This window comes from Macrotis lagotis, chromosome X (genome assembly GCF_037893015.1).
Source record: "Macrotis lagotis isolate mMagLag1 chromosome X, bilby.v1.9.chrom.fasta, whole genome shotgun sequence".
NCBI classification, from domain to species: domain Eukaryota; kingdom Metazoa; phylum Chordata; class Mammalia; order Peramelemorphia; family Peramelidae; genus Macrotis; species Macrotis lagotis.
In genome coordinates, this window is record NC_133666.1 from 440,098,637 (window position 1) to 440,112,448 (window position 13,812).

The following is a 13,812-nucleotide window of genomic DNA, read 5'->3' on the forward strand; positions in this document are numbered from 1 at the left end:
CAGGTGCTTTGCCAAACTAGAGGAGTTCAGTCACATTCAAAACCACTTCTTCCATTGGAAATTGGGAGAGAGGGATTGACTTCAACCTGAGATAAATAATGGCTTTAGCATTGATTGAGGGCTATCTCTTGGGAACACTATAGAAGTATTCAGCCCATCTCTCCAGGATGCTGTCCTTATCACTAGTTAATGTGGCTCCATCATCAGTGAGTACTCAAGATGTACCATATGCCTTTGGTCCATAAATAGTCTTCAGGACATCATAAAAGCACTTTGGATTGCTGCTCTCAGCATAAAGTTGAATTTCACCTGCCTTCTTACTGAGCCAAGAAGCCTACATCTCTTTAAGGTTTGCTTGTACTTTACTTTTAATGGAGTTAAATGCTGCCTTCTTAGATGAAATATCTCATTGGTAAATCCAATGGAGTTCTCATTTTTCAGGTTGCAGCTTCTCTATTTCCCCTTTATTTTTTGTCAAACCATTTTTGATATTTGTGAATGATCCAGATAAGCAAATGTAGTGCTGTTCACCATATCTCTGAAAACCACCCTCTCCTTTGCTGCTCCACCATTTCCAAATGTGTCTTGGCTCAATTTTCACTCCAAGTTAGCAACGAACTATTCCTGCTCAAAGAAGAGCTCCAATATGGTGACATTAATTCTGCTAGTAGTCATTTTCCTTTTGTTGAATGCAAATATTAACTTGGCGATAATGTCTTAGATCATTCCCAACACTCTGTTCCACAAATTGCCATTGTCACTCTCACATCCTGTCTGTCTCTTCTCTTTACAATCACAAAGTCTATTAAATGACAATGTTTGCTGTGAGGGTACATCCATGAAGTTTTATTGTGTTTAAGTAAATAGAAGACAGTGCTGGTGATGGGGTCATAAAATGCTCAAATCTTCAGTAGTAAGTGACTGTTGCTGTTTTCAGCTCCATTCCTCTCAAGGACTCCCTGCCATGTCTGGTAGTCTGAGTCTATTCTTGCAATAATGTCATCTAGAATTATAAATTTGACCTCTTTTGGCACATTGATGATAAAGTTCTCCAGGTTTTCATAAAATTTTTCTTTGAATCTCATCTTAGTGGGAGCATAGACACTTATGGTGGTAGCCTGGCATTTTCCTGCAAGTGGTAATCACATTGTTATGAGCCTGTCATTCATTCCTTTTGGTAGTCAAACAAGCTTAACTAAATTAGTTTTGCAAAAATCTATGTTGCTGCTCCAGAGAAACATCTAGCCATCTTGGAATGCAGTAAGCTTTCATTTGCCAGCCTTCATTTATTTCTCCTAGGGCTGTTGGATGTGATGCTTGCTAAGGTATCTTATAAGAGTTGTTTGTCTTTCAGGTCTACTGGATTTACTGTTGTCCAGAAGTGTGTGCATATTTCATGTACTGACAATGAATGGAATCATCTTAGCAGAAGTTTTTGTACTTTTTTTGTTTCAAATGGGGGTTGGGATATGTTCAGTACCTGTGCTGAGTCCTTTTCAGTGCTTCTTTTTCAAAAATTTCTTGAACTTTCCTGTAGAATCTGACTTGGGGTGGGAAAGATAGTTTTTGCTTTCTTGGCCATTTTTGCATTGATAAAACAATAGATAATAATTTATATTATCTCAAATGTTAAAAAAGAGAGAAATTATACTTCACATCTGTACATGTGTCTGTGTGTGTATTTATGTGTGCACATGCCCATATCTCTGCATGCACTATCCACAACTTCTTGTTCATTTACTTATGGCTGTGCCAGACTCTTCTTACCTACATTTGGACTTTCTTGGCAAATATATTGGAATGGTTTGTCATTTCCTTCTTTAGTTTATTTTACAGATGAGGAAACCTCATCTTTTATGGGTTATGGGTCTTGATCAAGATAACAGAGCTAGTAAGTGTTTGAAGCTAGATTTGAACTCCGGTCTTCCTGACTCCAGGTCCACCATTCTAGTCACTGTGCCTGGACCATCACAGGACCACAAACTTTGAGCTGGAAAGGACCTTACAGGTCATCTAGTTCAGTTCCCTCATTTTATAGATGACGAACCTGAGAAGTTAAAGGAATTACCCAAGTTCATGCAGGTAATAAGTTTTAGAGGATAGGATTTGAACCCAAGTTCTCAGAGTCTAAATATATTGATCTTTTCCAAAGTTAAAAAAAAAAGACTGGAAAAATTCAGTTTGAAACCTTTGTAAAAAAAAAGTTGATAATTGCTAATAAAATAATTTGCCTTCTCTAGATATATGTTCTTATATTTAAATATAAACATAAATGGAGTAGATTATTTTGGAATGTTTTTAAACAGCAGGAATTATGTTCTTGACTCTATTGAAAACATTTTTGTCTTTTGGTTTAAAAAAATATTGGCATTTCTGAAAGTCGTTAATAATAATTAATGATAACTCATCATATTGTATAGTGCCATGTTGTTTACAAAGCCCCTTCTAAATGTTATCTAATTATAGTAGAGAACATAATGTAGTACAAAGTAACTTCAAAGTTAAATTCAATTCAATAATTAGCAGGTGCCTAATATGGATTGTACTAAACTCTGAGAGCCCAGGGAAAACCATGAAGATATTCCTTCCTTCCAGAAGCATGAATTTTACTACTGGCACATACAATATATATGCCTCTAAATCAAATCAGATGTATCTGAATTTATTTTTCTATTGAAATCAAAATTAATTTGATGACAGAAAGAGAACTGACTCAGACATTTTCTCTGTCTACTATATCTGGAATGCTCTCCCTTCTCTGCCCTTACTACTGACCTTCCTGACTTCTTTAAAAGTTCCAACTAAAATCTCCCTTCTATAGGAAGCCTTCTCCAATCCTTCTTACTTTCCCTCTTTTAATCATTTCTTGTTTATTTCTGCATGTTTTCTCCCCCATGAGATTGTAAGCTCCTTGTTTTTTGATTCTTTGTATATCCTTAGTACAATGCTGGTACATTTATAGTTGTTGCTTCAGTTGTGTCTGACTCTGCAACTCCCAGGACCACTTATATGGGGTTTTCTTGGCAAAGATCTTGGCAAAGAGTTGTTTGTCATTTCCTTCTCTAGTGCCATTTTCTTCCTTTTGTCAGAACTCTCTACTTCAACTTGTCCATCCTGGGTTACCTGGCAGGGGATAACTCATAGTTTCATTGATATGCACAAGCTCATTCTCCACAATAAGGATGTGATCCAAAAGGGTCCTGTATCATAGTAGGAGCTTAGTAAATGTCTATTTAATTAGATCAGATGCAAAGAGGGTTTCTTGGAGGATTCTAAAAGATAGAAGGGTTTCTGCTTTACTAGGCATGGTCAGTAACAGCTTGTAAAAATAACTATGAGGAACAAGCCTTTTTAAATGTATTATCTGATTATAGTGGAGAAGACAATGTAGTTCAAAGTAACTTTGCACTTAATTCAGTTCAACAAATAATTAGTAGGTGACTAATATGGACTGTGCTAAGCTTTGAATGCAGATTGAGACATTTATATGCATATATATTCACATGTGTAAATGTATGTGTACCCATAGAGACACACATACATACACACACATATGAAAAAGGTAGAGACAGACAGCATGTCAGTAAAGTGAATTTGTTTTGTCTATTTGTGTTTGTAACAAGATTTTGTTTTTCTTGCTTTCTCACGTGTTGGGAGGGAGAAAAGGCAGGTTTTTATTCATTGAAAAAAATTAAATTTTAAAACAATGGCAAAGGACAGGAAATGGAATTATGAGTTTGGGAAATAGCTAGTAAGGCAGTTTAAATGTAATCTAGAGTGCATGAAAGGAATAATGTGAAAAGTCTGGAAAGATTTAGTGGGAGGCAGATTGTAGAAAAATTACTTTAAATGTTGAACAGAGGAATTATAAGTTTCTCCTTCCCAGAGAATAAGAGAGAACCACTACAAATTTTTTGAATAGGGAAGTGATGTAATTGTGTCTGTGCGCTTGGCAGTCTTTTAGAAGATGGATTGGAGAGTAGAGTTCATTCTATTGGTGTAAGTGGGAGGTGAGTAATGCCTGAACCACAGTTACTGTGAAAGCAGAGTAACGGGGAGGGGGGATTCATGAGATGTTGAGGGGTAAATAAGATGGAAAGACTCATGATTCCAAGGCTATGAACCTATGTGATTGGAATGATGGTGGTATTTTCAATAGAAATAGGAAAAATTGATTTGGAGGAGAATGTACAAGTTTCTGTTGAACTTATTAAACATATTAAGATATAAAGTGAAATAAACAGAATGCCTGAAAGAGATTGTAAATTATTGTTGTGTGAACTCAGAGACCTAAATCCTGCCCTTACTGCCTTTTAGCTATGTGTCATTTGTGGGCAAGTCACTTTATCGACCTAGGCCTCAATTTACCCAGGAAGTATGAGGTGACAGATGATCTCTAAAGTCTATGATTCTTGGTTGAACCACCCAATTGGAATAAAAAAAATTATTTCAAGAATATAAAATATAGGGGTGGCTAGGCAGCATAGTGGATAAAGCACCGGCCCTGGAGTCAGGAGCCCTTGGGTTCAAATCCGGTCTCAGACATTTAATAATTACCTAGCTGTGTGGCCTTGGGCAAACCACTTAACCCCGTTTGCCTTGCAAAAACCTAAAAAAAAAGAATATAGAATATATTTGTGTGTGTGTGTGTGTATTTATTATACACACATACCTATATAGTATACATTTTGGTCAGTAAGAATAAAGTGAGGAAACAGATATTCTTTTCAAGGGATAAATGTTTAATTTTAATTAGAATTAATTTGGAAATAAGAAAAGCCAGATCAGTGGTGTTAAACTCCAACAGCTGATGAAGACATAGAAAAAATCACATATTAATATTACCTATGTTGTGTTTTATTTTTTTAATTACTTTGTTAAGTGTTTCTCAATGACATTTCAATCTGGTTTGGGCAGCACTCAAGAGTTTAATACCTCTCTTCTAATGTAAGGTGCATTTTCAAATAGAATAAATACATTCTTTACAAGCTAAACTTTTCTCCATAACAAAAAGGGGATAAACTTCAGACTTGTTCAAGTTTCAAATGATCAAAATCTGCATTAAGTTATAGCTATTTATCATAAAATGCAGAACTGAATAAGGGTTACTTCTGTTCTTCTGACATGAAATGCTCTTTTCCAGGAGAATCTGTGGAAGGTCTTCGAGAGAATGACTATCTTCTAATTCATTCCTGTCGCCAGTGGACAACCATCACAGCGCATAGCCTGGAGGAAGGTCATTATGTAATTGGGCCAAAGATAGAAATCCCTGTCCATTATGCAGGTATGAGACTTTCTTCTTCTATGAGAATACTTGGGGTGAAGAATGAGCACTTATTTTTTCTACTTTGAGAGGAGTATCTGTAAGAATTCTTCCTTTGTGATGCCTGTTGACTTTGGAGGATTGCAATCAAGCCCCTTACCCCCAAGTAAGGCATTGGGAGTTTCATCAACTATTGTAAATGAAAATGTTAAAAGCATTGGTTTTGTGGTTTTAAAAATAATGAGAAGCAGTTCATTTGGATGGAAAGATCATTCTGCTGGTACATCAGAAGTCTTAGGTTCTGGTTTGAGCAAATCACTGAACCTCTACTTTCCCTGCTAAAGCAAGGAAGGAAGGAAGGGAAACTCGTTGCTAGAGCAACTGTGTGGCACAGAGCACCAACCCTAAATTTAGGAGGACTTGAGTTTAAATTTGGCCTCAGACACTTGACATAAGCTGTGTGACCCTGGGCAAGTCACTCTGATTGCTTCACATCCAGGGCTATTTCCAGTGGTCCTGATACATATCTCTGGAGGAGAAAGTGAGACTAGTGACTTAGCACAACACCCCCTCATTCAAATCTAATTTCACATAAATGTCATGGTATCACTCCTCTGACCTCATGGTCATCTTCAAGTATGAAGGACAAGGGCGGCTAGGTGGCATAGTGGGTAAAGCACCGGCCCTGGAGTCAGGAGTACCTGGGTTCAAATCCAGTCTCAGACACTTAATAATTACCTAGTTGTGTGGCCTTGGGAAAGCCACTTAACCCCATTTGCCTTGCAAAAACCTTAAAAAAAAAAAAAAAGGACAAACAACAACAATAGCAACCTATGTTCCAGTCACAGTGCTAAGCACTTTACATTTATCTCATTTGAACCTTGGGAGAATGGTGTTTTAAACTCATTTCCTCAGTTGAGGAAACTGAAGCAGACAGAACTTAAGAGATTTTCCCAGTGTCAAATGGCTAGTAATGTCAGAAGTTGAGTTTGAATTTGGGTCTTCTAACTCTAGACCCAGTATCCATTGTTTCCTGTAGCTTTAGAGACTGAATTTTATGAATTCTTAAATTCTCTTTCCCATCTGAATCTAATTCTGAGATCTAATGCTTAGTGAATAAAAACTGCCCTCATAATTAAATATTACTTCTGGCCTTAGTTTTTTTTCTGTAGTTTTTCAATTGTTTTTCAGTCATGTGCAAATCTTTGTGAACCCCATTTGGGATTTTCTTGGCAAAAACATTGAAATAATTTGCCATTTTCCCCTTTGGTTTATTTTACAGATGAGGAAACTGAGGCAAGAGTTTAATTGACTTGCCCTGGATCACATGACTAATAAGTTTCTAAGGCCAGAATTGAACTCAGAAAGATGATTCTTCCTGATTCCAAGTCCAATGTTCTAAATGCTACCTGTCTATTTCTATATTAAAATCTATAAAATGAACATTTTAGTTTAGGATAAAGAATACTGAATTTGGAGGTAATAACTTCTATCTGTTCTTCCTCTACATACTTTTACAAAACAACTATAATATGTTTAATTTAAAAACACTCACTTGAGAACAAATGAAATAGCTATTATAAATTATTAAATGCTTATAATGAATTATTTAGCAGCCAAGTTTTTTTTTTTTTTGGTTGTTATTTTTTATTTAGAAAATTGTACTTGTATATTCATCTGTGGGCAAATAAGTGGCACAGTGGATAAAGTGCTAGACAGGAAGACCTGAGTTCAAACTCAACCCACTAGCTATATGACCCAGGGCAAGTCAAATAACCCTGTTTACTCTGTTTCCTCATCTGTAAAATGAGCTAAAAAAGGAAATGGCAAACCACTTCAGTATCTTTGCCAAGAAAAATCCCTAATAAAGTCATTAAGAGTTGGATACCAGTGAAATGACTTAACAAAACAATGTTATCTTTCATCCTCTGATGTAGTCAGATTTAATAGCTCCAGTTGTTTAAACACTAGGATTAGGTCATAACCAATTCTATTGTAAAACAATATCTACATATTTATATAAATTCTACTATCTTACCATTTTAGTTATCCAGCAAATCACTAAAATACAGAAACATGCATTTTTGAGAAACCAGAAATATACTTCCTCTTTTCTTCATGGTTGTAACTCATTGATGAAGCAACAAGGCTGTCTCACAACATTGAGGCCTGTGAACAGTCACTTTTCTCCTTTGTTCATAGTGAAGGTGAAATAACATAAAGCCAAGTGCAACGTATCATTAATAATTGCTTATAAAAATGTAACAAATTAAAATCAAATTACATAACACTACAAAATTGCCTTCATTAAAGCCCCTTCTCTATATATCTTGCCAATCAAGGAGATATCTTTGGACATGATATTGCATCTCTTGGAATGACGACACACATGTTCATTTTCTCAGAGAGACCACCAGATACATTTCACTAGTCATAGCAGTACCTTACAACTTCAAGATTGTTTTGAAGTCTTGAACAATCTCCTTTGACAGCTGCTGGAAAGGGAGTTTCTTGATCAAAAGCTCTGTTGAGTTCTGGAAATGATGAATCTCAGGAAGTGCCAGAGTACCAGGATGCTAAGAATGAGGTTTCTTGACCCTTCCTAGTAGAGAGGGCACTTCTCTTGAAATCTTAGGGGCTGTTTGAATGAAGCTTCCCACCAGTGAATTCATAAGAAGTCTGCTTTGTACTAACCATCTTGCTTTACAGAACAATAGGACAATAATGCTCCTGTTCTACACAATGACCAAATCATTTTGTGCCCCTCCCACTGGACTCTATGTCCTTGGACATCTCTGAGAATCCTAGCAAGGAGGGGTGGGCTGTTTGTAAAATGGTTATAATATTTGTCTTCTCTTCATTTCACTTAAAATTTTTGTAGCATTTTATTTGGAAAATTTAGATTTGGAGTTAAGGAATTTGGGTTTTAAACTTAATTTTGCCACTCTTCTCAAATAACATCTCTGAGACTAATGACCTCTTCTGTAACAATAGAGATTTGAATTAGTTGACTTTTTTGATTTCCTTCTTGATCTAAATTTGTGATTCTATGATCTTCTGAAACTTATTCTTATGTTTGTCAACATCAATCATATCTATCCCCCCCATCATTTAGGTTATGTAAAATCTGAATGTTGGTTGTATTTGTACTTAGTAATAAAATTCTCATAAAATGACAAAGATAAAAAACAATAAAATAGAATTGTTTATTTGAAAGTAAAGGTAAAGAATAAAACTTTTGCATTTAATAATTTAATAAAGTAATTTTCAGCCTATATATATATATATATATTCCCCTTTCAAAAATTTCATTTTAGAGATATAACCTATATCTAGGGATAGCTTATACTCAAATGAATATGAGAATCAGTGTTTTTCTTGTTCCTGCTTCCTTTTTTCCTTACTAAAGGTCTCTGGAGTTATAAAATCCAATTTTCTGTGCTATTTTCCAAGAAAGCAAAAATCCAATCTTAAATAATTGGGAAAGTATTATTCCATACTAGATTGTGCTCAGACTTTTTGTGTTAATGCTGCACTGTGTGGCCCTATAACCTGTAACTGTAACTGTGTGCATCATCTGCCTCTTTCCTTTATCCATCTATTATGCTTTGAGATCTACTTGCCCCTTAGCTTGTCCTGGATCACTCAAGAGCCTCATATTTGCCTTTTCAGGGTATCATCTGTCCAGGAGGAAATAACAAATTTTTAGGTCCCCTAGCTTGGAACTTGGTCCTCAGAAATATTGCTCCCAGACTCAGAATGGGGCTTCAAAAATCAGTAAAGAAAATGAGACTGCTGGAAGTGCCTTGGCTACAAATTTGGTCACCTGCTGGAACTGGCACATTCATCTTACCAGCAGCTGTAAAGGAGGCATAATCATTAACTCCAACTGTTCTCTCTTTCAAGATAATGTTTGAAGCTATGGAGGAAATACATGCTGTTTTTTACAGATCCCTAAGCTCCCCTGGTTTTTTCTTGTATGGGAAACCTGAGAAGGATCATTTTGACTAAAAACACATGACTCCTTTGAGAATTGGAGTTAACCTTTGTTGATAACTAAAACTGCTCAGGTTTCAGAAAGTAGCAGAAAACACCCTGTAGTTAATAGGCTCCCCCCCCCCCCACCTGCAGTAGTACCAGATTGTCTCTTAAAGCACTATTTTCATCCCATCACTCTCTAGCTCAGATATTTCAAGTGTCTTTAGTCTTCTTGACTTGATGAAGCCTCATCCTCTCTCTAAATCCCCCCCTTTTCTCTCCACTTCACTACTCCCTTGCATTCGTCTCCAGATAAGATTGAGCTTGATTCAGCAACATTTCTTAAGTACTTATTACCTGGAAGGCATTGTGCTGAGTACAAAGACCAAAACTAAAACATTCCCCTACTCCAAATAACTTATCTTCTTTAGGGGGTCTCAGAGAATCATAGAGTCAGAGATCTATTTTATTCTGAACTTATGAGATAAAACAAACATTTTCATAGTAGTAGAATAGAAAAAATGATTTTGCATGAAACTGCAATTCTGTAATATATAACTTGCTATTCATTTTTAAAAAATCATAAAGTTATATTATTTTTTCTTTTTTTCTTCCCTCCCTACTCCCCTGCCCTTGAGATAGCTACTATTAGACATAAATATATTTTTATGTATGTATGTATGTAAATCATTCTATGCATCTATTTATCAATTCTTTCTCTGGATGCAGATAGAAATCATGATGGGATGATATTTGTAAGGTTCTTAGCAGAAAGGATCTGCCACATTATGGGTGCCATATAAAGGCTAATTCTCTCCCTTCTTCCTTCCCCCATGCTGCGACTGTAAGGTAATACACAGTATATAACACAATAAGTTAATATAAAAATCATTCAATGTAATTTTAAGGCAGAGTGATTACAATTTGATGGGATAGGATGGATCAGAAAAGGCCTCATTTAGGAAGAGATTTTAGTCCAGTGTTAAGGGATGTTTCAAATTTTAAAATGTGAAAGTGAGAAGGGAGCAGCACATTCTAACTAATGGCAGACCACCTGTGCATCTCAACAAAGACATAAAGAAGGGATGGACCCTTGTATTTAGAGTACTATGAAGTTTGCTTGAGTGTTTAAAAAGGAATAATGTGAAATAAGACTGGAGGGGTAGGTGGGAGCCTTGTTGTGGAGGGCTTTACACTTCCTCCATTGAGGGTGTTGGGGCGGGGGGGACTCCAGATGATGCTGGGCATAGTCTTGCTGCTGTATTTGCTGATGTCATCCACCCTGATTCAAATGGATACTCCCTATGCTTGCCTTCAGCACCAAGGTTAAGTCTTGCCTCCTCTAGGCAAAATCTTTTCTAAATCTTCTTTTTCTCCTTACCCTGACAATTCATAATGATTTTTCCCTCCTTATGGTACCTTAACTTTTATTGTCCATACTATTCAGTTAATACTTTTGTGGCTTTACATTCATAGGTGTTTTTTCATATCATTGTTAAATTTCTCCAACTAAATTGAAAAGCTGAGGGAAGAAGGATTGAACATTTCATCTTTGAAGTCTTTAAATTCTTTAATTCTGCACATTTGAGCGGTGCTTTGCATAGAGTAGACTCTGCTTAATATTAGATTTTCCTTTAAGATAGTGCCTTAAAAATAATATAGTGTTTTAAAAATATTTTTTCTTTTTGAAAAAATCACCAGACATTAGCAAAGAATGGGGGAATAGCTAAATAATTGGTTTTCTTTAAGAATATTATTTAGAATATGGAATGGCTCAGAGATGAGGATGGATCCTGGAAGAAATGATAATGATGAAAAATCCCCAAAATATCAATAAAAATTTATTAATTTAGCAAAATCCTTGCCCATCTTTAATTAGTTGTATGAAAGTACAGTTTGGTGGTTTAAAAAAAATAGCTCTGTATCATTCTAAGTTCTTGCAAAATGCTCCACATTATATTCTCTTTTTATCTTCACAACAGCCCTGTGAATTGTTTCAGATGAGGAAACTTCAATTCAGAAATGTTTAATGATTTGTCTGAGATTACACAGTCAACATCAGAGTGAGGAGGACCTGGGTTTGAATCCTGAATCTAAGTCTAATGTTCTTTCACCATTCATTTTTGCTGCCTTTATTTTAACTAAACAATGATTCATTATTGTTGATATAATGGAAAGGATACTAGATTTAAGGGTTAGAGGATCTGAGTTCTAATTTCAATTGGGCCTATAACTACTCAGGATAGTTCTCCTAATCTCTCTGGACCTCAGTATCCTTATCTATAAAATGAGGAGCTGGATGTGATGAACTCTAAAATCTTTTCTAGGTTTAGGTATATAATCCCATGATTCCAAAATAGAAAAAAAGAAAATCCCCATTTGATATAGCTCTAAAATATCTACTTCTCTCTAGTTAAATCAACTTTTATTTTGACCATACTCCATTTCAAAATTCAGTTTTAATGGCTGAAATGACAGCTGGAAAGTGAAATAACAAGAATGTCTCTAGCTTTGGGTAAAACACATGACTCTCCTAAGAATGTATTAACCTTTTGAAATGACTGTAAAATCTGATTTTCTCTAAAATAAATTTATATGACTTATCACCAAGACCTTCCAAGTTGGAACTTCATACCTTGTGAGACCTTTGGTAACATCATTAACTGTGAATTTATTTACTCCTTATAATATGAGCCCCTTATAACCAGAAATCCCTATTTCTTTGACTTGATTGGGAAGGTAATCAACTTCTTTCAAAGCAATTGTTCATGTCATCTTTACACAATGAAATCAAGTGTTGAACTCAGAAAATCTTTCAGGTTCCTTGTGACCTTTTCTGCTATCTGAAATTTTCAACAAGTTTCCATACTGTCACATACTTTTATGCTCATCTCTCCCTCCTTTTTTAAGATTCTCCTTTGCCTTTGCCTACAAGAAAAACTTTAACTTTATTCATTCATCAACCATTTCTTTAAAAAACAAAATAAAACAAACAAAAAAAAAAAACGAATGATTCCTATCCAGTGAAATGAAAGTGGGAGGAAGTGTAATAATAAATTTAGGAACTTAATTCATTTGTTTTGGGGTGAAAACAGCAAATGACCTGACTAGATAGTAGCAATAGCTTTTTATACATTGTCTAATATGCTTCCAACAAATATTTAATTCCTGAAATATCTCTCTGGTTAGCTCTTCTATATCCTTCAGTTGTCTGTCCTCATTTATTAGCATCTAAAGGTCAGAGAATCCATCTTTTTTAACCTAACTAGCTTAATGTGATAATATTTGCTACAGGATGTTTAAAAGCTTCTGATGTGAAGGAAGAGGCTGATGGAGGAGTTATGATTATGAATTATAAATATAAATAGCAGCATATGATACTGATTAGTGGGCTTTTGAACACATTCTCTACCAGATGGAATGTCAGACATGGAAAGGATTATGTCTTACTTCTAGTACTCGGTTTTTATGAACTACCCAGCTTGAAACACTTCAATGGCCCTCTGTTGTTTCTAGGATAAAATATAAACTGAGTTTGCAATTTGATGTCCTGAACAGTTTGCTTTCTATCTTATTTCATGTCATTTCCTTTCACAAACTTTGTGTCACAAACATATGTGAATGACTCATAGGGTCATAGTCATGGAGGTGGAAGGAATTCTTAGAGAACACTGAGGCCAACTCCCTCAATTTACAGATGAGGAACCTGAGGCCAAGAGAAGGTAAGGGACTTGCCCAAGCTTACATGGTCAGTGTCTAATGCAGAATTTGAACTCAAACTCCAAACAAGCCCAGTAGCTCTATCCACTGTGCAATCTAACTGCGTTTAAAATTATTTTGTATTTACTTTTTCTATGTACTTCACTGTGGACTTGTTTTCCCATGTTAGAATGTAAGCTCTCAGTGTAGCTAGATTGCATAGTGGATAGAGCACTGACCCTAGAGTCAGGAGGACCTGAGTTCAAAACCAGCCTCAAACACCTAACTGTGTGACCGTGGGCAAGTCACTGTTCACCCTATTGCTTTAAATAAATAAAATTTAAAAAAAGAATGTAAGCTGCCAAAGACCAGGAACTATTTATTTTTCTTTTTATTATCCTAAGTACTGAACACACAATAGCAATAGCTAACATTTATATAGCACTTTTAAGTTTCACAAAGTGCTTTACATGTAATTTGATTTGATCCTCATGGCAATCAAAGAAGGAGTTACTATTCCCATTCATATACATATATATATATATATACATATATATATATATATATATATATATATATATATATATATATATGGAAACTAAGGTGATGTGTCTGGGGTCACAGAGTTATTAAGTATCTGAGTCAGAATTTGAACTCAGGTTAGTGATTTCAACTTTCAAGTCACTTCATAAAAATCATCTTATGATGCTTTTGAAAGAGTAAACACTCCTTCCTCAACCCTATAGCTCAGAATCATCTTCCTTCAAGGTTCCACTCTCCTGCCATCTATTATGCATTGCCTTCTAGTATCCCTCCAATCTTCCCACCCTCCTCTGATTACCTTGTTTTGTCTTAGAGTTATATGTTGATAT

The 13,812-nt window shown here is 35.4% G+C and overlaps 1 protein-coding gene across 2 annotated transcripts in view; it reads left to right on the forward strand.

The window, feature by feature from the left end:
* The window catches only part of GAREM1 (GRB2 associated regulator of MAPK1 subtype 1), a 212,964-nt gene that overhangs the window by 72,678 nt on the left and 126,474 nt on the right, over positions 1-13,812 (forward strand). For both annotated transcript variants that reach the window (XM_074203178.1, XM_074203179.1), the window contains exon 2: positions 5,144-5,284. In XM_074203178.1, the coding sequence (XP_074059279.1) occupies positions 5,144-5,284 (141 nt within the window). The remainder of the gene's footprint in view (positions 1-5,143; positions 5,285-13,812) is intronic.